Here is a 26,472-nt window from a genome sequence, read left to right as displayed (position 1 = left end):
CAGCGCTGACCCTCCGACAGTGCGGCGCTCCCTCAGCGCTGACCCTCTGACAGCGCGGCGCTCCCTCAGCGCTGACCCTCCGACAGCGTGGTGCTCCCTCAGCGCTGACCCTCCGACAGCGCGGTGCTCCCTCAGCACCGACCCTCCGACAGTGCGGCGCTCCCTCAACGCTGACCCTCCGACAGTGCGGCGCTCCCTCAGCGCTGACCCTCCGACAGTGCGGCGCTCCCTCAGCGCTGACCCTCTGACAGCGCGGCGCTCCCTCAGCGCTGACCCTCCGACAGCGTGGTGCTCCCTCAGCACCGACCCTCCGACAGTGCGGCGCTCCCTCAACGCTCACCCTCTGACAGTGCGGCGCTCCCTGAGCGCTGACCCTCCGACAGCGCGGCGCTCCCTCAGCACTGACCCTCCGACAGCGCGGTGCTCCCTCAATATTGACCCTCCGACAGTGCGGTTCTCCCTCAGCACTGACCCTCCGACAGTGCGGCGCTCCCTCAGCACTGACCCTCCGACAGTGCGGCGCTCCCTCAGCATTGACCCTCCGACAGTGCGGCGCTCCCTCAGCGCTGACCCTCTGACAGCGCGGTGCTCCCTCAGTACTGACCCTCCGCCAGCGCGGCGCTCCCTCAGCGCTGACCCTCCGACAGCGTGGTGCTCCCTCAGCACTGACCCTCCGACAGTAAGGCGTTCCCTCAGCGCTGACCCTCCGACAGTGCGGCGCTCCCTCAGCGCTGACCCTCCGACAGCGCGGCGCTCCCTCAGCACTGACCCTCCCACAGTGCGGCGCTCACTCAGCACTGACCCTCTGACAGTGCGGCGCTCCCTCAGCATTGACCCTCCGACAGTGCGGCGCTCCCTCAGCGCTGACCCTCTGACAGCGCGGTGCTCCCTCAGTACTGACCCTCCGACAGCGCGGCGCTTCCTCAACGCTGACCCTCCGACAGCGTGGTGCTCCCTCAGTACTGACCCTCCGACAGCACGGCGCTCCCTCAGCGCTGACCCTCCGACAGCGCGGTGCTCCCTCAGCGCTGACCCTCCGTCAGTGCGGTTCTCCCTCAGCACTGACCCTCAGACAGTGCGGCTCTCCCTCAGCACTGGCCCTCCGATAGTGCAGCGCTCTCTCAGCACTGACCATCTGACATTGCGGCTCTCCCTCAGCACTGACCCTCCGACAGCACGGTGCTCCCTCAGCGCTGACCCTCCGACAGCGCGGCGCTCCCTCAGCGCTGACCCTCCGACAGTGCGGCGCTCCCTCAGCTCTGACCCTCCGACAGTGCGGCGCTCCCTCAGCACTGACCCTCCGACAACGCGGTGCTCCCTCAATATTTACCCTCCGACAGTGCGGCGCTCCCTCAGCGCCGACCCTCCGACAATGCGGCGCTCCCTCAGTGCTGACCCTCTGACAGCGCGGCGCTCCCTCAGCGCCGACCCTCCGACAGTGCGGCGCTCCCTCAGCGCTGACCCTCCGACAGCGCTGCGCTCCCTCAGCACTGACCCTCCGACAGCGCGGTGCTCCCTCAATATTGACCGTCCGACAGTGCGGTTCTCCCTTAGCACTGACACTCCGACAGCGCGGTGCTCCCTCAGCACTGACCCTCCGACAGTGCGGCGCTCCCTCAGCGCTGACCCTCTGACAGCGCGGCGCTCCCTCAGCGCCGACCCTCCGACAGTGCGGCGCTCCCTCAGCGCTGACCCTCAGACAGCGCTGCGCTCCCTCAGCACTGACCCTCCGACAGCGCGGTGCTCCCTCAATATTGACCGTCCGACAGTGCGGTTCTCCCTCAGCACTGACACTCCGACAGCGCGGTGCTCCCTCAGCACTGACCCTCCGACAGTGCGGCGCTCCCTCAGCGCTGACCCTCTGACAGCGCGGCGCTCCCTCAGCGCTGACCCTCCGACAGTGCGGCGCTCCCTCAGCGCCGACCCTCCGACAGTGCGGCGCTCCCTCAGCTCTGACCCTCTGACAGTGCGGCGCTCCCTCAGCGCTGACCCTCCGACAGTGCGGCGCTCCCTCAGCGCTGACCCTCCGACAGCGCGGCGCTCCCTCAGCGCCGACCCCCCGACGGTGCCGTGCTCCCTCAGCACCGACCCCCCGACAGTGCGGCGCTCCCTCAGCACTGACCCTCCGACAGCGCGGTGCTCCCTCAATATTGACCGTCCGACAGTGCGGTTCTCCCTCAGCACTGACACTCCGACAGCGCGGCGCTCCCTTAGCACTGACCCTCCGACAGTGCGGCGCTCCCTCAGCGCTGACCCTCTGACAGCGCGGCGCTCCCTCAGCGCTGACCCTCCGACAGTGCGGCGCTCCCTCAGCGCCGACCCTCCGACAGTGCGGCGCTCCCTCAGCTCTGACCCTCCGACAGAGCGGCGCTCCCTCAGCGCTGACCCTCCGACAGAGCGGCGCTCCCTCAGCGCTGACCCTCCGACAGCGTGGTGCTCCCTCAGCGCTGACCCTCCGACAGCGCGGTGCTCCCTCAATATTGACCCTCCGACAGTGCGGTTCTCCCTCAGCACTGACCCTCCGACAGTGCGGCGCTCCCTCAGCACTGACCCTCCGACAGTGCGGCGCTCCCTCAGCATTGACCCTCCGACAGTGCGGCGCTCCCTCAGCGCTGACCCTCTGACAGCGCGGTGCTCCCTCAGTACTGACCCTCCGCCAGCGCGGCGCTCCCTCAGCGCTGACCCTCCGACAGCGTGGTGCTCCCTCAGCACTGACCCTCCGACAGTACGGCGTTCCCTCAGCGCTGACCCTCCGACAGTGCGGCGCTCCCTCAGCGCTGACCCTCCGACAGCGCGGCGCTCCCTCAGCGCCGACCCTCCGACAGCGTGGTGCTCCCTCAGCACTGACCCTCCGACAGTACGGCGCTCCCTCAGCGCTGACCCTCCGACAGTGCGGCGCTCCCTCAGCGCTGACCCTCTGACAGCGCGGCGCTCCCTCAGCGCTGACCCTCCGACAGCGTGGTGCTCCCTCAGCGCTGACCCTCCGACAGCGCGGTGCTCCCTCAGCACCGACCCTCCGACAGTGCGGCGCTCCCTCAACGCTGACCCTCCGACAGTGCGGCGCTCCCTCAGCGCTGACCCTCCGACAGCGCTGCGCTCCCTCAGCACTGACCCTCCGACAGCGCGGTGCTCCCTCAATATTGACCGTCCGACAGTGCGGTTCTCCCTCAGCACTGACACTCCGACAGCGCGGCGCTCCCTTAGCACTGACCCTCCGACAGTGCGGCGCTCCCTCAGCGCTGACCCTCTGACAGCGCGGCGCTCCCTCAGCGCTGACCCTCCGACAGTGCGGCGCTCCCTCAGCGCCGACCATCCGACAGTACGGCGCTCCCTCAGCTCTGACGCTCCGACAGTGCGGCGCTCCCTCAGCGCTGACCCTCCGACAGAGCGGCGCTCCCTCAGCGCTGACCCTCCGACAGTGTGGCGCTCCCTCAGCACTGACCCTCCGACAGTGCGGCGCTCCCTCAGCACTGACCCTCTGACAGCACGGCGCTCCCTCAGCGCCGACCCTCCGACGCTGCCGTGCTCCCTCAGCGCCGACCCCCCGACAGTGCGGCGCTCCCTCAGCACTGACCCTCCGACAGCGCGGTGCTCCCCTCAATATTGACCCTCCGACAGTGCGGTTCTCCCTCAGCACTGACACTCCGACAGCGCGGCGCTCCCTCAGCACTGACCCTCCGACAGTGCGGCGCTCCCTCAGCACTGACACTCTGACAGCGCGGCGCTCCCTCAGTACTGACCCTCCGACAGTGCGGTTCTCCCTCAGCACTGACCTTCCGACAGTGCAGCGCTCCCTCAGAACTGACCCTCTGACAGCGCGGCGCTCCCTCAGCACCGACCCTCTGACAGCACGGTGCTCCCTCAGTACTGACCCTCCGACAGTGCGGTTCTCCCTCAGCACAGACCCTCCGACAGTGCGCCGCTCCCTCAGCGCTGACCCTCCGACAGTGCGGCGCTCCCTCAGCGCTGACCCTCCAACAGTGCGGCGCTCCCTCAGCACTGACCCTCCGACAGTGCGGTGCTCTCTCAGCGCTGACCCTCCGACAGCGCGGCGCCCCCTCAGCGCTGACCCTCCGACAGCGTGGTGCTCCCTCAGCGCTGACCCTCCGACAGCGTGGTGCTCCCTCAGCACCGACCCTCCTTCAGTGCGGTGCTCCCTCAGCGCTGACCCTCCGACAGTGTGGCGCTCCCTCAGCGCCGACCCTCCGACAGTGCGGTGCTCCCTCAGCGCTGACCCTCCGACAGTGCGGTGCTCTCTCAGCGCCGACCCTCCGACAGTGCGGCGCTCCCTGAGCGCTGACCCTCCGACAGCGCCGCGCTCCCTCAGCACTGACCCTCCGACAGCGCGGTGCACCCTCAATATTGACCCTCCGACAGTGCGGTTCTCCCTCAGCACTGACCCTCCCACAGTGCGGCGCTCACTCAGCACTGACCCTCTGACAGTGCGGCGCTCCCTCAGCATTGACCCTCCGACAGTGCGGCGCTCCCTCAGCGCTGACCCTCTGACAGCGCGGTGCTCCCTCAGTACTGACCCTCCGACAGCGCGGCGCTTCCTCAACGCTGACCCTCCGACAGCGTGGTGCTCCCTCAGTACTGACCCTCCGACAGCACGGCGCTCCCTCAGCGCTGACCCTCCGACAGCGCGGTGCTCCCTCAGCGCTGACCCTCCGTCAGTGCGGTTCTCCCTCAGCACTGACCCTCAGACAGTGCGGCTCTCCCTCAGCACTGGCCCTCCGATAGTGCAGCGCTCTCTCAGCACTGACCATCTGACAGTGCGGCTCTCCCTCAGCACTGACCCTCCGACAGCACGGTGCTCCCTCAGCGCTGACCCTCCGACAGCGCGGCGCTCCCTCAGCGCTGACCCTCCGACAGTGCGGCGCTCCCTCAGCTCTGACCCTCCGACAGTGCGGCGCTCCCTCAGCACTGACCCTCCGACAACGCGGTGCTCCCTCAATATTTACCCTCCGACAGTGCGGCGCTCCCTCAGCGCCGACCCTCCGACAATGCGGCGCTCCCTCAGTGCTGACCCTCTGACAGCGCGGCGCTCCCTCAGCGCCGACCCTCCGACAGTGCGGCGCTCCCTCAGCGCTGACCCTCCGACAGCGCTGCGCTCCCTCAGCACTGACCCTCCGACAGCGCGGTGCTCCCTCAATATTGACCGTCCGACAGTGCGGTGCTCCCTCAGCACTGACCCTCCGACAGTGCGGCGCTCCCTCAGCGCTGACCCTCTGACAGCGCGGCGCTCCCTCAGCGCCGACCCTCCGACAGTGCGGCGCTCCCTCAGCGCTGACCCTCAGACAGCGCTGCGCTCCCTCAGCACTGACCCTCCGACAGCGCGGTGCTCCCTCAATATTGACCGTCCGACAGTGCGGTTCTCCCTCAGCACTGACACTCCGACAGCGCGGTGCTCCCTCAGCACTGACCCTCCGACAGTGCGGCGCTCCCTCAGCGCTGACCCTCTGACAGCGCGGCGCTCCCTCAGCGCCGACCCTCCGACAGTGCGGCGCTCCCTCAGCTCTGACCCTCCGACAGTGCGGCGCTCCCTCAGCGCTGACCCTCCGACAGAGCGGCGCTCCCTCAGCGCTGACCCTCCGACAGTGCGGCGCTCCCTCAGCACTGACCCTCTGACAGCGCGGCGCTCCCTCAGCGCCGACCCTCCGACGCTGCCGTGCTCCCTCAGCGCCGACCCCCCGACAGTGCGGCGCTCCCTCAGCACTGACCCTCCGACAGCGCGGTGCTCCCTCAATATTGACCCTCCGACAGTGCGGTTCTCCCTCAGCACTGACACTCCGACAGCGCGGCGCTCCCTCAGCACTGACCCTCCGACAGTGCGGCGCTCCCTCAGCACTGACACTCTGACAGCGCGGCGCTCCCTCAGTACTGACCCTCCGACAGTGCGGTTCTCCCTCAGCACTGACCTTCCGACAGTGCAGCGCTCCCTCAGAACTGACCCTCTGACAGCGCGGCGCTCCCTCAGCACCGACCCTCTGACAGCGCGGTGCTCCCTCAGTACTGACCCTCCGACAGTGCGGTTCTCCCTCAGCACAGACCCTCCGACAGTGCGCCGCTCCCTCAGCGCTGACCCTCTGACAGTGCGGCGCTCCCTCAGCGCTGACCCTCCAACAGTGCGGCGCTTCCTCAGCGCTGACCCTCCGACAGTGCGGTGCTCTCTCAGCGCTGACCCTCCGACAGCGCGGCGCCCCCTCAGCGCTGACCCTCCGACAGCGTGGTGCTCCCTCAGCGCTGACCCTCCGACAGCGTGGTGCTCCCTCAGCACCGACCCTCCCACAGTGCGGTGCTCCCTCAGCGCTGACCCTCCGACAGTGTGGCGCTCCCTCAGCGCCGACCCTCCGACAGTGCGGTGCTCCCTCAGCGCTGACCCTCCGACAGTGCGGTGCTCTCTCAGCGCCGACCCTCCGACAGTGCGGCGCTCCCTGAGCGCTGACCCTCCGACAGCGCCGCGCTCCCTCAGCACTGACCCTCCGACTGCGCGGTGCTCCCTCAATATTGACCCTCCGACAGTGCGGTTCTCCCTCAGCACTGACCCTCCCACAGTGCGGCGCTCCCTCAGCACTGACCCTCCGACAGTGCGGCGCTCCCTCAGCATTGACCCTCCGACAGTGCGGCGCTCCCTCAACGCTGACCCTCCGACAGCGTGGTGCTCCCTCAGTACTGACCCTCCGACAGCACGGCGCTCCCTCAGCGCTGACCCTCCGACAGCGCGGTGCTCCCTCAGCGCTGACCCTCCGTCAGTGCGGTTCTCCCTCAGCACTGACCCTCAGACAGTGCGGCTCTCCCTCAGCATTGACCCTCCGATAGTGCAGCGCTCTCTCAGCACTGACCATCTGACAGTGCGGCTCTCCCTCAGCACTGACCCTCCGACAGCACGGTGCTCCCTCAGCGCTGACCCTCTGACAGCGCGGCGCTCCCTCAGCGCTGACCCTCCAACAGTGCGGCGCTCCCTCAGCGCTGAGCCTCCGACAGCGCGGCGCTCCCTCAGCGCTGACCCTATGACAGCGCGGCGCTCCCTCAGCGCTGACACTCCGACAGCGCGGTGCTCCCTCAGCACTGACCCTCCGACAGTGCGGCGCTCCCTCAGCGCTGACCCTCTGATAGTGCGGCGCTCCCTCAGCGCTGACCCTCCGACAGTGCGGCGCTCCCTCAGCGCTTACCCTCCGACAGCGCGGCGCTCCCTCAGCGCCGACCCCCCGACGGTGCCGTGCTCCCTCAGCGCCGACCCCCCGACAGTGCGGCGCTCCCTCAGCACTGACCCTCTGACAGCGCGGCGCTCCCTCAGCGCCGACCCCCCGACAGTGCTGCGCTCCCTCAGCACTGACACTCCGACATCGCAGCGCTCCCTCAGCACTGACCCTCCCACAATGCGGCGCTCCCTCAGCGCTGACCCTCTGACAGTGCGGCGCTCCCTCAGCACTGACCCTCCGACAGCGCGGCGCTCCCTCAGCACTGACCCTCCGACAGTGCGGCGCTCCCTCAGCACTGACCCTCTGACAGCGCGGCGCTCCCTTAGCGCCGACCTTCCGACAGTGCGTCGCTCCCTCAGCGCTGACCCTCCGACAGCGCTGCGCTCCCTCAGCACTGACCCTCCGACAGCGCGGAGCTCCCTCAATATTGACCGTCCGACAGTGCGGTTCTCCCTCAGCACTGACACTCCGACAGCGCGGCGCTCCCTCAGCACTGACCCTCCGACAGTGCGGCGCTCCCTCAGCGCTGACCCTCCGACAGTGCGGCGCTCCCTCAGCGCTGACCCTCCGACAGTGCGGCGCTCCCTCAGCGCCGACCCTCCGACAGTGCGGCGCTCCCTCAGCTCTGACCCTCCGACAGTGCGGCGCTCCCTCAGCACTGACCCTCCGACAACGCGGTGCTCCCTCAATATTTACCCTCCGACAGTGCGGCGCTCCCTCAGCGCCGACCCTCCGACAGTGCGGCGCTCCCTCAGTGCTGACCCTCTGACAGCGCGGCGCTCCCTCAGCGCCGACCCTCCGACAGTGCGGCGCTCCCTCAGCGCTGACCCTCCGACAGCGCTGCGCTCCCTCAGCACTGACCCTCCGACAGCGCGGTGCTCCCTCAATATTGACCGTCCGACAGTGCGGTTCTCCCTCAGCACTGACACTCCGACAGCGCGGTGCTCCCTCAGCACTGACCCTCCGACAGTGCGGCGCTCCCTCAGCGCTGACCCTCTGACAGCGCGGCGCTCCCTCAGCGCCGACCCTCCGACAGTGCGGCGCTCCCTCAGCGCTGACCCTCAGACAGCGCTGCGCTCCCTCAGCACTGACCCTCCGACAGCGCTGTGCTCCCTCAATATTGACCGTCCGACAGTGCGGTTCTCCCTCAGCACTGACACTCCGACAGCGCGGTGCTCCCTCAGCACTGACCCTCCGACAGTGCGGCGCTCCCTCAGCGCTGACCCTCTGACAGCGCGGCGCTCCCTCAGCGCTGACCCTCCGACAGTGCGGCGCTCCCTCAGTGCTGACCCTCCGACAGTGCGGCGCTCCCTCAGCTCTGACCCTCCGACAGCGCGGCGCTCCCTCAGCGCCGACCCCCCGACGGTGCCGTGCTCCCTCAGCGCCGACCCCCCGACAGTGCGGCGCTCCCTCAGCACTGACCCTCTGACAGCGCAGCGCTCCCTCAGCGCCGACCCCCCGACAGTGCGGCGCTCTCTCAGCACTGACCATCTGACAGTGCGGCTCTCCCTCAGCACTGACTCTCCGACAGTGTGGCGCTCCCTCAGCGCTGTCCCTCCGACAGCGCGGCGCTCCCTCAGCGCCGACCCCCCGACGGTGCCGTGCTCCCTCAGCGCCGACCCCCCGACAGTGCGGCGCTCCCTCAGCACTGACCCTCTGACAGCGCGGCGCTCCCTCAGCGCCGACCCCCCGACAGTGCGGCGCTCCCTCAGCACTGACCCTCTGACAGCGCGGCGCTCCCTCAGCGCTGACCCTCCGACAGTGCGTCGCTCCCTCAGCGCTGACCCTCCGACAGCGCTGCGCTCCCTCAGCACTGACCCTCCGACAGCGCGGTGCTCCCTCAATATTGACCGTCCGACAGTGCGGTTCTCCCTCAGCACTGACACTCCGACAGCGCGGCGCTCCCTCAGCACTGACCCTCCGACAGTGCGGCGCTCCCTCAGCGCTGACCCTCTGACAGCGCGGCGCTCCCTCAGCGCTGACCCTCCGACAGTGCGGCGCTCCCTCAGCGCCGACCCTCCGACAGTGCGGCGCTCCCTCAGCGCCGACCCCCCGACGGTGCCGTGCTCCCTCAGCGCCGACCCCCCGACCGTGCGGCGCTCCCTCAGCACTGACCCTCTGACAGCGCGGCGCAACCTCAGCGCCGACCCCCCGACAGTGCGGCGCTCTCTCAGCACTGACCATCTGACAGTGCGGCTCTCCCTCAGCACTGACTCTCCGACAGTGTGGCGCTCCCTCAGCACTGACACTCCGACAGCGCGGCGCTCCCTCAGCACTGACACTCCGACAGCGCGGCGCTCCCTCAGCACTGACCCTCCCACAGTGCGGCGCTCCCTCAGCGCTGACCCTCTGACAGTGCGGCGCTCCCTCAGTACTGACCCTCCGACAGCGCGGCGCTCCCTCATTGCTGACCCTCCAACAGCGCGGCGCTCCCTCAGCACTGACCCTCCGACAGTGCGGCGCTCCCTCATCGCTGACCCTCCAACAGCGCGGCGCTCCCTCAGCGCTGACCCTCCGACAGCGCGGCGCTCCCTCAGCGCTGACCCTCCGACAGCGCGGCGCTCCCTCAGCGCTGACCCTCCGACAATGCGGCGCTCCCTTGGCGCTGACCCTCCGACAATGCGGCGCTCCCTCCGTGCTGCACGGGAGTGTTAGCCTCGGTGTTTCTGCTCAAGTGTCTGGATTTGGAATTGAACCCTCAACCTTCTGACTCAGCTCCCGATGCTGTTGCCAGCTGAGCTGGAGAGGGTGGCCTGGATGACCGGGTTCGTGACCCAGGAGTGAGGACTCAAAATCACCACCCTCTGACTCAGAGGCGGGCATAAGACCCACTGAGCCAAGACCGTACCAGTGGGGAGAAGCCAGCGATGGATCGGGAACCTGGGGAAAAGTTTCCATGGCAACCCAGGGAGTAGGGAGGAGAGCTAGTGAAAGGCCTGGTGCCGGATGATCAGACTAGGCGATGGAGCTGGAGCTGAGGAGGAACCCCGCCTTGAACCGGATTCGCAGGGAGGCGAGTAGGTGTCGGAGCCGGAATCGGGGAAGGAGAGTCGGTGACGGACCAGGAACCATGGAGCAAGAGTCAAGTGATGGAGCGGGAGCGTGGGGGAAGGAGTTAGCGACAGGACAGGAGCCGGGGTGGGGAATGGGTGACGGACCAGAAATCGGGGAGGGGATCAGTAACAGAAGGGGAACCGGGGAGGGGAGAGGTTGGCGGATCAGAAATCGGGCGGCAAGAGCCAAAAACGTGCCGAGTGCCTGGGCTGTGACTGTGGGGAGAGGAGGAAGCTGTCGGGAAGCCAGTGGCAGGGTATGAGAGGTGAGCAGGTATTGATTCTGTGCCCCTGTCCCAGATCATCTTCATGGTGGGACGTGGATACCTCACCCCCGACCTCAGCAAGGTCTACAGAAACTGCCCGAAGGCTATGAAGCGGCTGATTGTGGACTGTACAAAAGTGAAACGAGATGAGCGGCCTCTGTTTATCCAGGTAAGTGTTCACCCCCTCCCCAGCGGGGAGAGACCAGAATCATCTTCAAATCATTTTGTTGGGATGTGGGGGTCACTGGCGAGGCCAGCATTTCTTGCCTGTCCCTAGCTACCCTCGAGCGCCTTGTCCAGCCATTTCAGAGGGGCAGTTAAGAATCAACTGCAAGGCTGTGGACATGGAGTCACGTGTAGGCCAGACCGGGTAAGAAAGGCAGATTTCCCTCCCTAAAGGGAGTTTAGTGAGCCGGTTTACCACAATCGACGATGGTCGTCTCGGTCCAACATCGCTGAGACTAGCCTTCAATTCCAGATTTAGTCATTGAATTTAAATTCCACCAACTGCACATGGTGGGATTTGAACCCTTGTCCCCAGAGGCATTAGCCTGGGGCCTCTGGATGACTCGTTCAGTGATGTTACCCAGGAGCGGCCTCACCAATGCCCTGTCCAGTTGGAACAAGACTTCCCCACTTTTATACTCCATCCCCCTCTCAATAAAGGACAAGTTTCCATTTGCCTTCCCAATCACTTGCTGCATCTGCGTACTAACTTCTGGTGATTCATGCACCAGGACACCCAGATCCCTCTGTGCACCAGCGTTCTGCAGTCTCCCCAAGAGATTTGGGGGGGTGGGGCGGTGGTTGGGTGACAGTTCTGCACAGCGGGGGGTGAAACGTGTCTGGGCTTTCCTGTTAGTTCAATGTAACCCCATTCCCAGGCTGTGAGTGGGCAAAAGTTAGGCAGATGGGATAATGATGTGACAAAAATGTGAGGTTTGGCAGGAAGAATAGAGAAGCAGAATATTATTGAAATGGAGAGAGACTGCAGAACGCTGCGGCGCAGAGGGATCTGGGTGTCCTGGTGCATGAATCACAAGAAGTTAGTATGCAGGTGCAGTGAGTGATTAGGGAGGCAAATGGAAAGTTGTCCTTTATTGCGATGGGGGGATGGAGTATAAAAGTGGGGAAGTCTTGCTACAACTGGACAGGGCGTTGGTGAGGCCGCTCCTGGGGCACTGTGGACAGTTCTGGTCTCCTTACTTAAGGAGGGACAGACTCGCATTGGAAGCTGTTCAGAGAAGGTTCACTCGGCTGATTCCTGGGACGAAGGGGGTTTGTCTGATGGGGAAAGGTTGAGCAGGTTGGGGCCTCTACCCATTGGAGTTTAGAAGAATGAGAGGTGATCTTATTGAAACATGTCAGATTCTGAGGGGAGGGGCTTTGACAGGGTGGATGCTGAGGGGATGTTTCACCCCCCTCGTGGGGGGGAATCTAGAACGAGGGGGAGGGAGGGGGCACAGTTTCAGAATGAGGGGTCTCCCATTGAAGACGGAGATGAGGAGGAATTTCTTCTCTCAGAGGGTGGTCGGTCTGTCGAATTCTCCCCCCCACCCCCCAGAGAGCAGCAGGGGCTGGGTCACGGAATATATTCAAGGCCGAGTGAGACAGATTTCTGATCGTCGAGGGTGATGGGGGGTGAGGGGCAGGAAAGTGGAGTTGAGGCTACATTCAGATCAGCCACGATCTTGTCGAATGGGGCTGAATGGCTGTCAATCCACAGTTGAACGAATCCACTGATCACGTCTGTCAGGTAATCACCAGTCATGTCCCCCCCTCAGGTTTTCTGGTGCTGTCGAGAGTGGGGTGCGCACAGTGGGGCATCGAGGGGTGGGGGTGGGAGGGGGGTGGTGAGGGGTGGCGGGAGTTGGGGTATTCAGTGTCGGCTCCCCAGCAGCTGAGGTCATGCCGTTGGAGTGAGGTGAAGTAGGATGGGAGGAGGCCTGTGTGGAGCATAAATCACAGAATCTCACAGTGCAGAAGAGGCCCTTCGGCCCATCGAGTCTGCACCGACACCGTGAGAAACACCTGACCCACCTACCGAATCCCATTTACCAGCACTTGGCCCATAGACTTGAATGTTATGACGATGCCAATTGCTCATCCAGGTACTTTTAAAAGGATGTGAGGCTAACCCGCCTCCACCACCCTCCCAGGCCGTGCATTCCAGACCGTCACCACCCTCTGGGTAAAAAAGCTTTTCCTCACATCCCCTCCAACTAAACCTCCTGCCCCTCACCTTGAACTTATGTCCCCTTGTGACTGACCCTTCAACTAAGGGGAACAACTGCTCCCTATCCACCCTGTCCATGCCCCTCATAATCTTGTACACCTCGATCAGGTCACCCCTTAGTCTTCTCTGCTCCAACGAAAACAACCCAAGTCTATACAACCTCTTCATAACTTAAATGTTTCATCCCAGGCAACATCCTGGTGAATCTCCTCTGCACCCCCTCCAGTGCAATCACATCCTTCCTATAATGTGGTGACCAGAACTGCACACAGTACTCCAGCTGTGGACTCACCAAGGTTCTATACAACTCCAACATGACCTCCCTACTTTTGTAATCTATACCTCGATTGATAAAGGCAAGTGTCCCATATGCCTTTTTCACCACCCCACTAACATGCCCCTCTGCCTTCAGAGATCTATGGACACACACACCAAGGTCCCTTTGTTCCTCAGAACTTCTGAGTGCCATGCCGTTCTTTGAATACTTCCTTGTCAAATTACTCCTTCCAAAGTGTATCACCTCACTTTTCAGGGTTAAATTCCATCTACCACTGATCTGCCCATTTGATCATCCCATCTATATCTTCCTGTAGCCCAAGACACTCAACCTCACTGTTAACCACCCAGCCAATCTTTGTGTCATCCGCAAACTTACTAATCCTACCCCCCACATAGTCATCTATGTCATTTATATAAATGACAAATACTATAGGACGGAGCACAGATCCCTGTGGTACACCACTGGACACTGGCTTCCAGTCACTAAAGCATCCTTCTGTCATCACCCTCTGTCTCCTACAATTAAGCCAATTTTGAATCCACCTTATCAAATTACCCTGTATCCCATGTGCATTTGCCTTCTTTATAAGCCTCCCATGTGGGACCTTGTCAAAGGCTTTGCTGAAATTCATATAAACGACATCACCTGCACTACCCTCATCTACACACCTGGTCACCTCCTCAAATAATTCAATCAAGTTTGTTAGGCATGACCTCCCTCTGACAAAGCCATGCTGACTATCCCCGATTAAACCTTGCCTCTCCAAGTGGAGATAGATACTCTCCTTCAGAAATTTCTCCAATCGTTTCTCAACCACTGATGTGAGATTCACTGGCCTGTAGTTCCCTGGCTTATCTCTACAACCCTTCCCAAAAAGCGGAACCACATTAGCTGTTCTCCAGTCCTCTGGCATCTCCCCTGTGGCCAGAGAGGAATTAAAAATTTGGGTCAGAGCCCCTGTGATCTCCACCCTTATCTCCCTCAGCAGTCTGGAGCACAAATCATAAATTCCGGTAGAGTGTCGCTGGGCAGAATGGCCTACTTCAGGGCTGTGGATTCCCTGTAATGGGTAGGCGGGTTGATGTTGGGTGAGGAGCCGACCAGACTCATGATGCCCAGCTACCACCTGATGGGCATCAGTTTCAGCCAGTCACCTGACACAGGTTAGCTTCGGCTAGCAGCAGCGCCCTGAGGTTTGGACACCTTCAAGTTTAGATATTTAATATTTTATGTCTGTTGGCACCAGCATTATAAAGCCCTGTGGCCACATTTATAATGCCCACTGCCTATGTAAACATGTCGACACGTCACGCTGTCATGCCACCCTCCCAACTGTGGGGGCACTGCAGCAATTCCCAGCTCCTCAGGCTGTGCAGGAGGTAAAAAAAAGAGCCTCTGCCCCCAGCCAATCCAGTTTCCCTGCTTGCCACGTTACAATGACCTTTGCTGTTTAATCATAAGCAACATTAAATAAGAGCATCAGTATCAAAATAAGGGCAGATTGCAGGTTTACATTGGGGACGGGTGCCTATCACGAGCGCCGTGTCCAGTGGGGGAGGTGGTAGTGTAGTGGTAAGGTCACTGGACTAATCATCCAGAGGCCCAAGCTCATGCTGTGAGGGCACGGGTTCAAAGCGCACCACGGCTGCTGGTGGGGTTTAAATTCAATTAATAAATCTGGAATTAAAGGCTGGACTCAGTGATGGTGACCATGATGACCATCGTTAATTGTCGTAAAAGCCCATCTGGTTCACTAATGCCCCCTCGGGAAGGAAATCTGCTGTTACCCAGTCTGGCCTCCGTGTGCTTGACTCTTAACGGCCCATTGAAATGGGCACTCAGAGACGCTCAGTTCAAGGGCCAGTTAGGGATGGATGGGCAATAAATGCTGGCCATCGATGCTCACGTACCATGAAAAGAATAAAGAAAAATTACCCTGCATCCTCGAAACTCCTGCTTCAAAAGCACGACGGCTTTTATTTATATAGCTTCTTTAACGGGATCGAACATCCCCGAGGCGCTTCAAGGAAGCGTTATAAAACAGAGTATGACCCCCCCCCACCCCCACCAGCCTCGCACGGAGATATCGGGGACAGGTGACCGAAAGCTCGGTCAGAGAGGTCAGTTTTAAGGAGCGTCGTAAAGGAGGGAGAGAGGGAGAGACAGTGAGCGAGGCGGAGGGAGTGAGGGGAAGAGAGGTTTAGGGAGGGAACTCCAGATCGTAGGGGGCCGCCAGTGGTGGAGTGATGGGAATCGTTGGGGGGGAAGAGCAAGAGGCCGGAATTGGTGGAGCACAGAGATCTCAGAGGGTTGTGGGAGTTACAGAGATCGAGAGGGTTGTAGGGTCTGGAGGAGGTTGCAGAGATAGGGAGGGTTGTAGGGGCTGGATGAGGGTACAGAGATAGGGAGGGTTGTAGGGGCTGGAGGAGGGTACAGAGATAGGGAGGGCTGTGGGGGCTGGAGGAGGTTACAGAGATAGGAAGAGGTGTAGGGGCTGGCGGAGGTTACAGAGATAGGGAGGGTTGTAGGGGATGGAGGAGGTTACAGAGATAGGGAGGGTTGTAGGGGCTGGAGGAGGGTACAGAGATAGGGAGGGTTGTAGGGGCTGGAGGAGGTTACAGAGATATGGAGGGTTGTAGGGGCTGGAGGAGGGTACAGAGATAGGCAGGGTTGTAGGGGCTGGAGGAGGGTACAGAGATAGGGAGGGTTGTGGGGGCTGGAGGAGGTTACAGAGATAGCGACGGGTGTAGAGTCTGGAGGAGGTTACAGAGATAGGGGGTGTAGGGACTGGAGGAGGTTACACAGATAGGGAGGGTTGCAGGGGCTGGGGGAGGTTACAGAGATAGGGAGGGGTGTAGGGGCTGGAGGAGGTTACAGAGATAGGGAGGGTTGTAGGGGCTGGAGGAGGTTACAGAGATAGGGAGGGTTGTAGGGGCTGGAGGAGGGTACAGAGATAGGGAGGGTTGCAGGGGCTGGGGGAGGTTACAGAGATAGGGAGGGTTGTATGGACTGGAGGAGGTTACACAGATAGGGAGGGTTGTAGGGACTGGAGGAGGTTAGAGATAGGGAGGGGTGTAGGGACTGGAGGAGGTTACAGAGATAGGGATGGGTGTAGGGGCTGGGGGAGGTTACAGAGACAGGGAGGGTTGTAGGGGCTGGAGGAGGTTACAGAGATAGGGAGGAGTGTAGAGGCTGGAGGAGGTTACAGTGATAGGGAGGGGTGTAGGGGCTGGAGGAGGTTACAGAGATAGGGACAGTTGTAGGGGCTGGAGGAGGTTACAGAGATAGGGACGGTTGTAGGGGCTGGAGGAGGTTACAGAGATATGGAGGGGTGTAGGTGCTGGAGGAGGATACAGAGATAGGGAGGGGTGTACAGACTGGAGGAGGTTACAGGGATAGGGAGGGGTGTAGGGACTGGAGGAGGTTACAGAGACAGGGAGGGGTGTCGTGGCTGGAGGAGGTTACAGAGGTAAGGAGGGTTGTAGGGGCTGGCGGAGGTCACAGAGATAGGGAGGGGTGTAGAGGCTCGAGGAGGTTACAGGGATAAGGAGGGGTGTAGGGGCTGGAGGAGGTTAAAGAGATAGGGACGGTTGTAGGGGCTGGAGGAGGTTACAGAGATAGGGAGTGTTGTAGGTGCTGGAGGAGTTTACAGAGATTGGGAGGGGTGTAGGGACTGGAGGAGGTTACAGAGATAGGGAGGGTTGTAGAGGCTGGAGGAGGTTACAGAGATAGGGAGGGGTGCAGGGACTGGAGGAGGTTACAGAGATAGGGAGGGGTGTAGGGACTGGAGGAGGTTACAGAGATAGGGAGGGTTGTAGTGGCTGGAGGAGGGTACAGAGATAGGGAGGGTTGTAGGGGCTAGAGGAGGTTACAGAGATATGGAGGGTTGTAGGGGCTAGAGGAGGTTACAGAGATAGGGAGGATTGTAGGGGCTGGAGGAGGGTACAGAGATAGGCAGGGTTGTAGGGGCTGGAGGAGGGTACAGAGATAGGTAGGCTTGTGGGGGCTGGAGGAGGTTACAGAGATAGCGAGGGGTGTAGGTGCTGGAGGAGGTTACAGAGATAGGGAGGGGTGTAGGTGCTGGAGGAGGTTACAGAGATAGGGAGGGGTGTAGGGACTGGAGGAGGTTACACAGATAGGGAGGGTTGCAGGGGCTGGGGGCGGTTACAGAGATAGGGAGGGGTGTAGGGGCTGGAGGAGTTTACAGAGATAGGGAGGGTTGTGGGGGCTGGAGGAGGGTACAGAGATAGGGAGGGTTGTAGGGGCTGGAGGAGGGTACAGAGATAGGGACCATTGTGGGGGCTGGAGGAGTTTACAGAGATAGGGAGGGGTGTAGGGGCTGGAGGAGGTTTCACAGATAGGGAGGGGTGTAGGGGCTGGAGGAGTTTACAGAGATAGGGAGGGGTGTAGGGACTGGCGGAGGTTACAGAGATAGGGAGGGTTGTAGGGACTGGAGGAGGTTACAGAGATAGGGAGGGGTGTAGGGACTGGAGGAGATTATAGAGAAAGGGAGGCGTGTACGGGCCGGGGGAGGTTACCGAGACGGAGGGTTGTAGGGGCTGGAGGAGGTTACAGAGATAGGGAGGAGTGTAGTGGCTGGAGGAGGTTACAGAGATAAGGAGGGTTGTAGAGGCTGGAGGAGGTTACATAGATAGGGAGGGGTGTAGAGGCTGGAGGAGGTTACAGGGATAGGGAGGGGTGTAGGGACTGGAGGAGGTTACACAGATAGGGAGGGTTGTAGGGACTGGAGGAGGTTAGAGATAGGGAGGGGTGTAGGGACTGGAGGAGGTTACAGAGATAGGGATGGGTGTAGGGGCTGGGGGAGGTTACAGAGATAGGGAGGGGTGTAGGGGCTGGTGGAGGTTACAGAGATAGGGACGGTTGTAGGGGCTGGAGGAGGTTACAGAGATATGGAGGGGTGTAGGTGCTGGAGGTGGATACAGAAATAGGGAGGGGTGTACAGACTGGAGGAGGTTACAGGGATAGGGAGGGGTGTAGGGACTGGAGGAGGTTACAGAGATAGGGAGGGGTGTAGTGGCTGGAGGAGGTTACAGAGATAAGGAGGGTTGTAGGGGCTGGCGGAGGTCACAGAGATAGGGAGGGGTGTAGAGGCTCGAGGAGGTTACAGGGATAAGGAGGGGTGTAGGGGCTGGAGGAGGTTAAAGAGATAGGGACGGTTGTAGGGGCTGGAGGAGGGTATAGAGATAGGGAGGGTTGTAGGGGCTAGAGGAGGTTACAGAGATAGGGAGGGTTGTAGGGGCTAGAGGAGGTTACAGAGATAGGGAGGATTGTAGGGGCTAGAGGAGGGTACAGAGATAGGCAGGGTTGTAGGGGCTGGAGGAGGGTACAGAGATAGGTAGGCTTGTGGGGGCCGGAGGAGGTTACAGAGATAGCGAGGGGTGTAGGGGCTGGAGGAGGTTACAGAGATAGGGAGGGGTGTAGGTGCTGGAGGAGGTTACAGAGATAGGGAGGGGTGTAGGGACTGGAGGAGGTTACACAGATAGGGAGGGTTGCAGGGGCTGGGGGCGGTTACAGAGATAGGGAGGGGTGTAGGGGCTGGAGGAGTTTACAGAGATAGGGAGGGTTGTGGGGGCTGGAGGAGGGTACAGAGATAGGGAGGGTTGTAGGGGCTGGAGGAGGGTACACAGATAGGGACCATTGTGGGGACTGGAGGAGTTTACAGAGATAGGGAGGGGTGTAGGGACTGGAGGAGGTTACAGAGATAGGGAGGGTTGTAGGGACTGGAGGAGGTTACAGAGAAAGGGAGGGTTGTAGGGACTGGAGGAGGTTACAGAGATAGGGAGGGGTGTAGAGGCTGGAGGGGGTTACAGAGCTAGGGAGGGGTGTAGGGGCTGGAGGAGGTTACAGAGATAGGGATGGTTGTAGGGACTGGAGGAAGTTACAGAGATAGGGAGGGTTACAGGGACTGGAGGAGGTTACAGAGATTGGGAGGGGTGTAGGGGCTGGAGGAGGTTACAGAGATAGGGATGGGTGTAGAGGCTGGAGGAGGTTACAGAAATAGGGGTGTCGAGGCTGGAGGAGGTTACAGAGATAGGAAGGGATGTAGGGGATGGAGGAGGTTACAGTGATAGGGAGGGTTGTAGGGACTGGAGGATGTTCCAGAGATAGGGAGGGTTGTAGGGGCTTGAGGAGGTTACAGCGATAGGGAGGGTTGTAGGGACTGGAGGAGGTTACAGAGATAGGGAGTGGTGTAGGGGCTGGAGGAGGGTACAGAGTTAGGGATGGGTTTAGAGGCTGGAGGAGGTAACAGGGATAGGGAGGGGTGTAGGGGCTGGAGGAGATTACAGAGATAGGGAGGGTTTTAGGGACTGGAGGAGGTTACAGAGATAGGTAGGGTTGTAGAGACTGGAGGAAGTTACAGAGATAGGGAGGGTTATAGGGACTGGAGGAGGTTACAGAGATTGAAGGGGTGTAGGGGCTGGAGGAGGTTACAGAGATAGGGATGGGTGTAGAGGCTGGAGGAGGTTACAGAGATAGGGGTGTCGAGGCTGGAGGAGGTTACAGAGATAGGAAGGGATGTAGGGCATGGAGGAGGTTACAGTGATAGGGAGGGTTGTAGGGACTGGAGGTGGTTACAGAGATAGGGAGGGTTGTAGGGACTGGAGGAGGTTACAGGGATAGGGAGGGGTGTAGGTACTGGAGAAGGTTACAGAGATAGGGAGGGTTGTAGGGACTGGAGGAGGTCACAGAGATAGGTAGGGTTGTAGGGACTGGAGGGAGGTTCCAGAGATAGGGAGGGAAGGCATGGCTGGAGGAGGTTACAGAGATAGGGAGGGGTTTAGGTGTGGAGGAGTTTATAGAGATAGGGAGGGTTGTAGGGGCTGGAGGAGGTTACAGAGATAGGGAGGGGTGTAGGGACTGGAGGAGGTTACACAGATAGGTAGGGTTGCAGGTGCTGGGGGCTGTTAGAGAGATAGGGAGGGTTGTAGGGGCTGGAGGAGGTTACAGAGGCAGGGAGGAGGGTAGAGTTTGGAGGAGGTTACAGTGATAGGGAGGGGTGTAGGGGCAGGAGGAGGGTACAGAGATAGGGAGGGTTGTAGGGGCTGGAGGAGGGTACAGAGATAGGGAGGGTTGTGGGGGCTGGAGAATGTTACAGAGATAGGGAGGGGTGTTGGGGCTGGAGGAGGTTACAGCGATAGGGAGGGGTGTTGGGGCTGGAGGAGGTTACAGAGATACGGAGGGTTGTTGGGGCTGGAGGAGGTTACAGAGATACGGAGGGATGTAGGGACTGGAGGAGGTTACAGAGATAGGGAGTGGTCTAGGGTCTGGAGGAGGTTACAGAGATAGGGCGGTGTGTATGGACTGGTGGAGGTTACACAGATAGGGAGGGTTTGCGGGGCTGGAGGAGGTTACAGAGATAGGGAGGAGTGTAGGGACTGGAGGAGGTTACACAGATAGGGAGGGTTGTAGGGACTGATGGAGGTTACAGAGATACGGAGGGGTGTTGGGACTGGCGGAGTTTACAGAGATAGGGAGGGGTGTAGGGGCTGGCGGAGGTTACAGAGACAGGGAGGGTTGTAGCGGCTGGAGGAGGTTACAGAGATAGGGAGGGTTGTAGGTCCTGGAGGAGGTTACAGAGACAGGGAGGAGGGTAGAGGCTGGAGGAGGTTACAGTGATAGGGAGTGGTGTAGGGGCTGGAGTAGGTTACAGAGATAGGGAGGGGTGTCGGGGCTGGAGCAGGTTACAGAGATAGGGAGGTTTGTAGTGGCTGGAGGTGGGTACAGAGGTAGGGAGGGGTGTAGGGGCTGGAGGAGGTTACAGAGATAGGGAGGGGTGTAGGGACTGGAAGAGGTTACACAGTTAGGGATGGTTGCAGGGGCTGGAGGAGGTTACAGAGATAGGGAGGGGTGTAGGGACTGGAGGAGGTTACACAGATAGGGAGGGTTGTAGGGACTGGAGGAGGTTAGAGAGATTGGGAGGGGTGTAGGGGCTGGAGGAGGTTACAGAGATAAGGGTGTAGAGGCTGGAGGAGGTTACAGAGATTGGAAGCGATTTCGGGGCTGGAGGTGGTTACAGAGATAGGGAGGGTTGTAGGGACTGAAGGAGGTTACAGAGACAGGGAGGGTTGTTGGGAATGGACGAGGTTACAGAGATAGGGAGGAGTGTAGGGCCTGGGGGAGGTTACAGAGGCAGGGAGGGTTGTAGGGCCTGCAGGAGGTTACAGAGATAGGGAGGGTTGTAGGGGCTGGAGGAGGTTACAGTGATAGGGAGGGGTGTAGGGGCTGGAGGAGGTTACAGAGGCAGGGAGGGTTGTAGGGGCTGGAGGAGGGTGCAGAGATAGGGAGGGTTGTAGGGGTTGGAGGAGGGTACAGGGATAGGGAGGGTTGTTGGGGCTGGAGGAGGTTACAGAGATAGGGAGGGGTGTCGGGACTGGAGGAGGTTACAGGGTTAGGGAGGGGTGTAGGGGCTGGAGGAGGTTACAGCGATAGGGAGGGTTGTAGGGGCTGGAGGAGGTTACAGAGATAGGGAGGGGTGCAGGGGCTGGAGAAGGTTACAGCGATAGGGAGGGTTTTTGGGGCTGGAGGAGGTTACAGAGATAGGTTGGGTTGTAGGGACTGGAGGAGGTCACAGAGATAGGTCGGGGAGTAGCGACTGGAGGAGGTTACAGAGATAGGGAGGGGTGTAGGGACTGGAGGAGGTTACAGAGATAGGGAGGGTTGTAGGGATTGGAGGAGGTTACAGAGATAGGGAGGGGTGTAGGGTCTGGAGGAGGTCAGACAGAAAGGGAGGGTTGCAGGGGCTGGGGGGAGGTTACAGAGATAGGGAGGGCGTATGGACTGGAGGAGTTTACAGAGATAGGGAGGGTTGTAGGGACTGGAGGAGGTTACAGAGATAGGGTGGGTTGCAGGGACTGCACGAGGTTACAGAGAGGGAGGGGTGTAGGGACTGGAGGAGATTACAGAGATAGGGAGGGGTGTAGGGACTGGGGGAGATTACAGAGATAGGGAGGGGTGTAGGGGCTGGCTGATGTAACAGAGACAGGGAGGGTTGTAGGGGCTGGAGGAGGTTACAGAGATAGGGAGGGGTGTCGGGGCTGGAGGAGTTTACAGAGATAGGGAGGGGTGTAGGGGCTGCAGGAGGTTACAGAGATAGGGAGGGGTGTGGGGACTGGAGGAGGTTACAGAGATAGGGAGGGGTGTAGGGGCTGGAGGAGGTTACAGAGATAGGGAGGGGTGTCGGGGCTGGAGGAGGTTACAGAGATAGGGAGGTTTGTAGGTGCTGGAGGAGGGTACAGAGGTAGGGAGGGTTGTTGGGGCTGGAGGAGGTTACAGAGATAGGGAGGGGTGTAGGGGCTGGAGGAGGTTACACAGTTAGGGAGGATTGCAGGGGCTGGAGGAGGTTACACAGATAGGGAGGGTTGTAGGGACTGGAGAAGGTTACAGAGATAGGGAGGGGTGTAGGGACTGGAGGAGTTTACAGTGATAGGGAGGGTTGTAGGGACTTGAGGAGGTTACAGAGATAGGGAGGGTTGTAGGGACTGTAGGAGGTTACAGAGATTGGGAGGGGTGTAGGGGCTGGAGGAGGTTACAGAGATAGGGGTGTAGAGGCTGGAGGAGGTTACAGAGATTGGAAGGGATGTAGGGTCTGGAGGAGGTTACAGAGATAGGGAGGGTTGTAGGGACTGGAGTAGGTTACAGAGACGGGGAGGGTTGTAGGGACTGAATGAGGTTACAGGGATAGGGAGGGATGTAGGTACTGGAGGAGGTTACAGAGATAGGGAGTGTTGTAGGGACTGGAGGAGGTCACAGAGATAGTGAGGGTTGTAGGCATTGGATGAACTTCCAGAGATAGGGAGGGATGTGGGAGCTGCAGGCCGTTACAGAAATAGGGAGGGGTGTAGGTGTGGAGGAGGTTACAGAGATAGGGAGGGTAGTAGGGGCTGGAGGAGGTTACAGAGACGGAGGGTTGTAGGGGCTGGAGGAGGTTACAGAGATAGGGAGGGGTGTAGTGGCTGGAGGAGGTTACAGAGATAAGGAGAGTTGTAGAGGCTGGAGGAGGTTACAGAGATAGGGAGGGGTGTAGAGGCTGGAGGAGGCTACAGGGATAGGGAGGGGTGTAGGGGCTGGAGGAGGTTCAGAGATAGGGAGGGTTGTAGGGGCTGGAGGAGGTTACAGAGATAGGGAGGTGTTTAGGGGCTGGAGAAAGTTACAGAGATAGGGAGGGTTGTAGGGGCTGGAGGAGGTTACAGACATACGGAGGGGTGTAGGGACTGGAGGAGGTTACAGAGATAGGGAGGGGTGTAGGGACTGGAGGAGGTTACAGTGATAGGGAGGGGTGTAGGGGCTGGAGGAGGTTACAGACAGGGAGGTTTGTAGGGGCTGGAGGAGGGTGCAGAGATAGGGAGTGTTGTAGGGGTTGGAGGAGGGTACAGTGATAGGGAGGGTTGTTGGGGCTGGAGGAGGTTACAGAGATAGGGAGGGGTGTCGGGACTGGAGGAGGTTACAGGGTTAGGGAGGGGTGTAGGGGCTGGCGGAGGTTACAGTGATAGGGAGGGTTGTAGGGGCTGGAGGAGGTTACAGAGATAGTGAGGGGTGTAGGGGCTGGAGGAGGTTACAGCGATAGGGAGGGTTGTAGGTGCTGGCGGAGGTTACAGAGATAGGGAGGGGTGCAGGGGCTGGAGGAGGTTACAGAGATAGGTTGGGTTGTAGGGACTGGAGGAGGTCACAGAGATAGGTCGGGGAGTAGCGACTGGAGGAGGTTACAGAGATAGGGAGGGGTGTAGGGACTGGAGGAGGTTACAGAGATAGGGAGGGTTGTAGGGATTGGAGGAGGTTACAGAGATAGGGAGGGGTGTAGGGTCTGGAGGAGGTCAGACAGAAAGGGAGGGTTGCAGGGGCTGGGGGGAGGTTACAGAGATAGGGAGGGCGTATGGACTGGAGGAGTTTACAGAGATAGGGAGGGTTGTAGGGACTGGAGGAGGTTACAGAGATAGGGTGGGTTGCAGGGACTGCACGAGGTTACAGAGAGGGAGGGGTGTAGGGACTGGAGGAGATTACAGAGATAGGGAGGGGTGTAGGGACTAGAGGAGATTACAGAGATAGGGAGGGGTGTAGGGGCTGGCTGATGTTACAGAGACAGGGAGGGTTGTAGGGGCTGGAGGAGGTTACAGAGACAGGGAAGAGGGTAGAGGATGGAGGAGGTTACAGTGATAGGGAGGGGTGTAGGGGCTGGAGGAGTTTACAGAGATAGGGAGGGGTGTAGGGGCTGCAGGAGGTTACAGAGATAGGGAGGGGTGTGGGGACTGGAGGAGGTTACAGAGATAGGGAGGGGTGTAGGGGCTGGAGGAGGTTACAGAGATAAGGAGAGTTGTAGAGGCTGGAGGAGGTTACAGAGATAGGGAGGGGTGTAGAGGCTGGAGGAGGCTACAGGGATAGGGAGGGGTGTAGGGGCTGGAGGAGGTTCAGAGATAGGGAGGGTTGTAGGGCTGGAGGAGGTTACAGAGATAGGGAGGTGTTTAGGGGCTGGAGAAAGTTACAGAGATAGGGAGGGTTGTAGGGGCTGGAGGAGGTTACAGACATACGGAGGGGTGTAGGGACTGGAGGAGGTTACAGAGATAGGGAGGTGTGTAGGGACTGGAGGAGGTTACAGTGATAGGGAGGGGTGTAGGGGCTGGAGGAGGTTACAGAGACAGGGAGGTTTGTAGGGGCTGGAGGAGGGTGCAGAGATAGGGAGGGTTGTAGGGGTTGGAGGAGGGTACAGTGATAGGGAGGGTTGTTGGGGCTGGAGGAGGTTACAGAGATAGGGAGGGGTGTCGGGACTGGAGGAGGTTACAGGGTTAGGGAGGGGTGTAGGGGCTGGCGGAGGTTACAGTGATAGGGAGGGTTGTAGGGGCTGGAGGAGGTTACAGAGATAGTGAGGGGTGTAGGGGCTGGAGGAGGTTACAGAGATAGGTTGGGTTGTAGGGACTGGAGGAGGTCACAGAGATAGGTCGGGGATTAGCGACTGGAGGAGGTTACAGAGACAGGGAGGGGTGTAGGGACTGGAGAGGTTACAGAGATAGGGAGGGTTGTAGGGATTGGAGGAGGTTACAGAGATAGGGAGGGGTGTAGGGTCTGGAGGAGGTCAGACAGAAAGGGAGGGTTGCAGGGGCTGGGGTAGGTTACAGAGATAGGGAGGGCGTAGGGACTGGAGGAGGTCAGACAGAAAGGGAGGGTTGCAGGGGCTGGGGGGAGGTTACAGAGATAGGGAGGGCGTATGGACTGGAGGAGTTTACAGAGATAGGGAGGGTTGTAGGGACTGGAGGAGGTTACAGAGATAGGGTGGGTTGCAGGGACTGCACGAGGTTACAGAGAGGGAGGGGTGTAGGGACTGGAGGAGATTACAGAGATAGGGAGGGGTGTAGGGACTGGAGGAGATTACAGAGATAGGGAGGGGTGTAGGGGCTGGCTGATGTTACAGAGACAGGGAGGGTTGTAGGGGCTGGAGGAGGTTACAGAGACAGGGAAGAGGGTAGAGGATGGAGGAGGTTACAGTGATAGGGAGGGGTGTAGGGGCTAGAGGAGTTTACAGAGATAGGGAGGGGTGTAGGGGCTGCAGGAGGTTACAGAGATAGGGAGGGGTGTGGGGACTGGAGGAGGTTACAGAGATAGGGAGGGGTGTAGGGGCTGGAGGAGGTTACAGAGATAGGGAGGTGTGTAGCGGCTGGAGGAGGTTACAGAGATAGGGAGGGGTGTAGGGATTGGAGGAGGTTACAGAGATAGGGAGGGGTGTAGGGATTGGAGGAGGTTACAGAGATAGGGAGGGGTGTAGGGGCTGGAGGAGGTTAGACAGAAAGGGAGGGTTGCAGGGGCTGGGGGGAGGTTACAGAGATAGGGAGGGCGTATGGACTGGAGGAGTTTACAGAGATAGGGAGGGTTGTAGGGACTGGAGGAGGTTACAGAGATAGGGTGGGTTGCAGGGACTGCACGAGGTTACAGAGAGGGAGGGGTGTAGGGACTGGAGGAGATTACAGAGATAGGGAGGGGTGTAGGGACTGGAGGAGATTACAGAGATAGGGAGGGGTGTAGGGGCTGGCTGATGTTACAGAGACAGGGAGGGTTGTAGGGGCTGGAGGAGGTTACAGAGACAGGGAAGAGGGTAGAGGATGGAGGAGGTTACAGTGATAGGGAGGGGTGTAGGGGCTGGAGGAGTTTACAGAGATAGGGAGGGGTGTAGGGGCTGCAGGAGGTTACAGAGATAGGGAGGGGTGTGGGGACTGGAGGAGGTTACAGAGATAGGGAGGGGTGTAGGGGCTGGAGGAGGTTACAGAGATAAGGAGAGTTGTAGAGGCTGGAGGAGGTTACAGAGATAGGGAGGGGTGTAGAGGCTGGAGGAGGCTACAGGGATAGGGAGGGGTGTAGGGGCTGGAGGAGGTTCAGAGATAGGGAGGGTTGTAGGGGCTGGAGGAGGTTACAGAGATAGGGAGGTGTTTAG

General features: G+C 60.5%; 1 protein-coding gene across 2 annotated transcripts in view; it reads left to right on the top strand.

Moving 5' to 3' along the window:
- The window catches only part of LOC121274182 (serine/threonine-protein kinase A-Raf-like), a 263,820-nt gene that overhangs the window by 210,653 nt on the left and 26,695 nt on the right, over positions 1-26,472 (top strand). For both annotated transcript variants that reach the window (XM_041181384.1, XM_041181383.1), the window contains exon 16: positions 10,556-10,690. In XM_041181384.1, the coding sequence (XP_041037318.1) occupies positions 10,556-10,690 (135 nt within the window). The remainder of the gene's footprint in view (positions 1-10,555; positions 10,691-26,472) is intronic.

This window comes from Carcharodon carcharias (assembly GCF_017639515.1).
Source record: "Carcharodon carcharias isolate sCarCar2 chromosome 35 unlocalized genomic scaffold, sCarCar2.pri SUPER_35_unloc_1, whole genome shotgun sequence".
Classification (NCBI taxonomy): Eukaryota; Metazoa; Chordata; class Chondrichthyes; order Lamniformes; family Lamnidae; genus Carcharodon; species Carcharodon carcharias.
The sequence above is the reverse complement of the archived record's forward strand: the minus strand, read 5'-3'. Positions and strand labels throughout refer to the sequence as shown.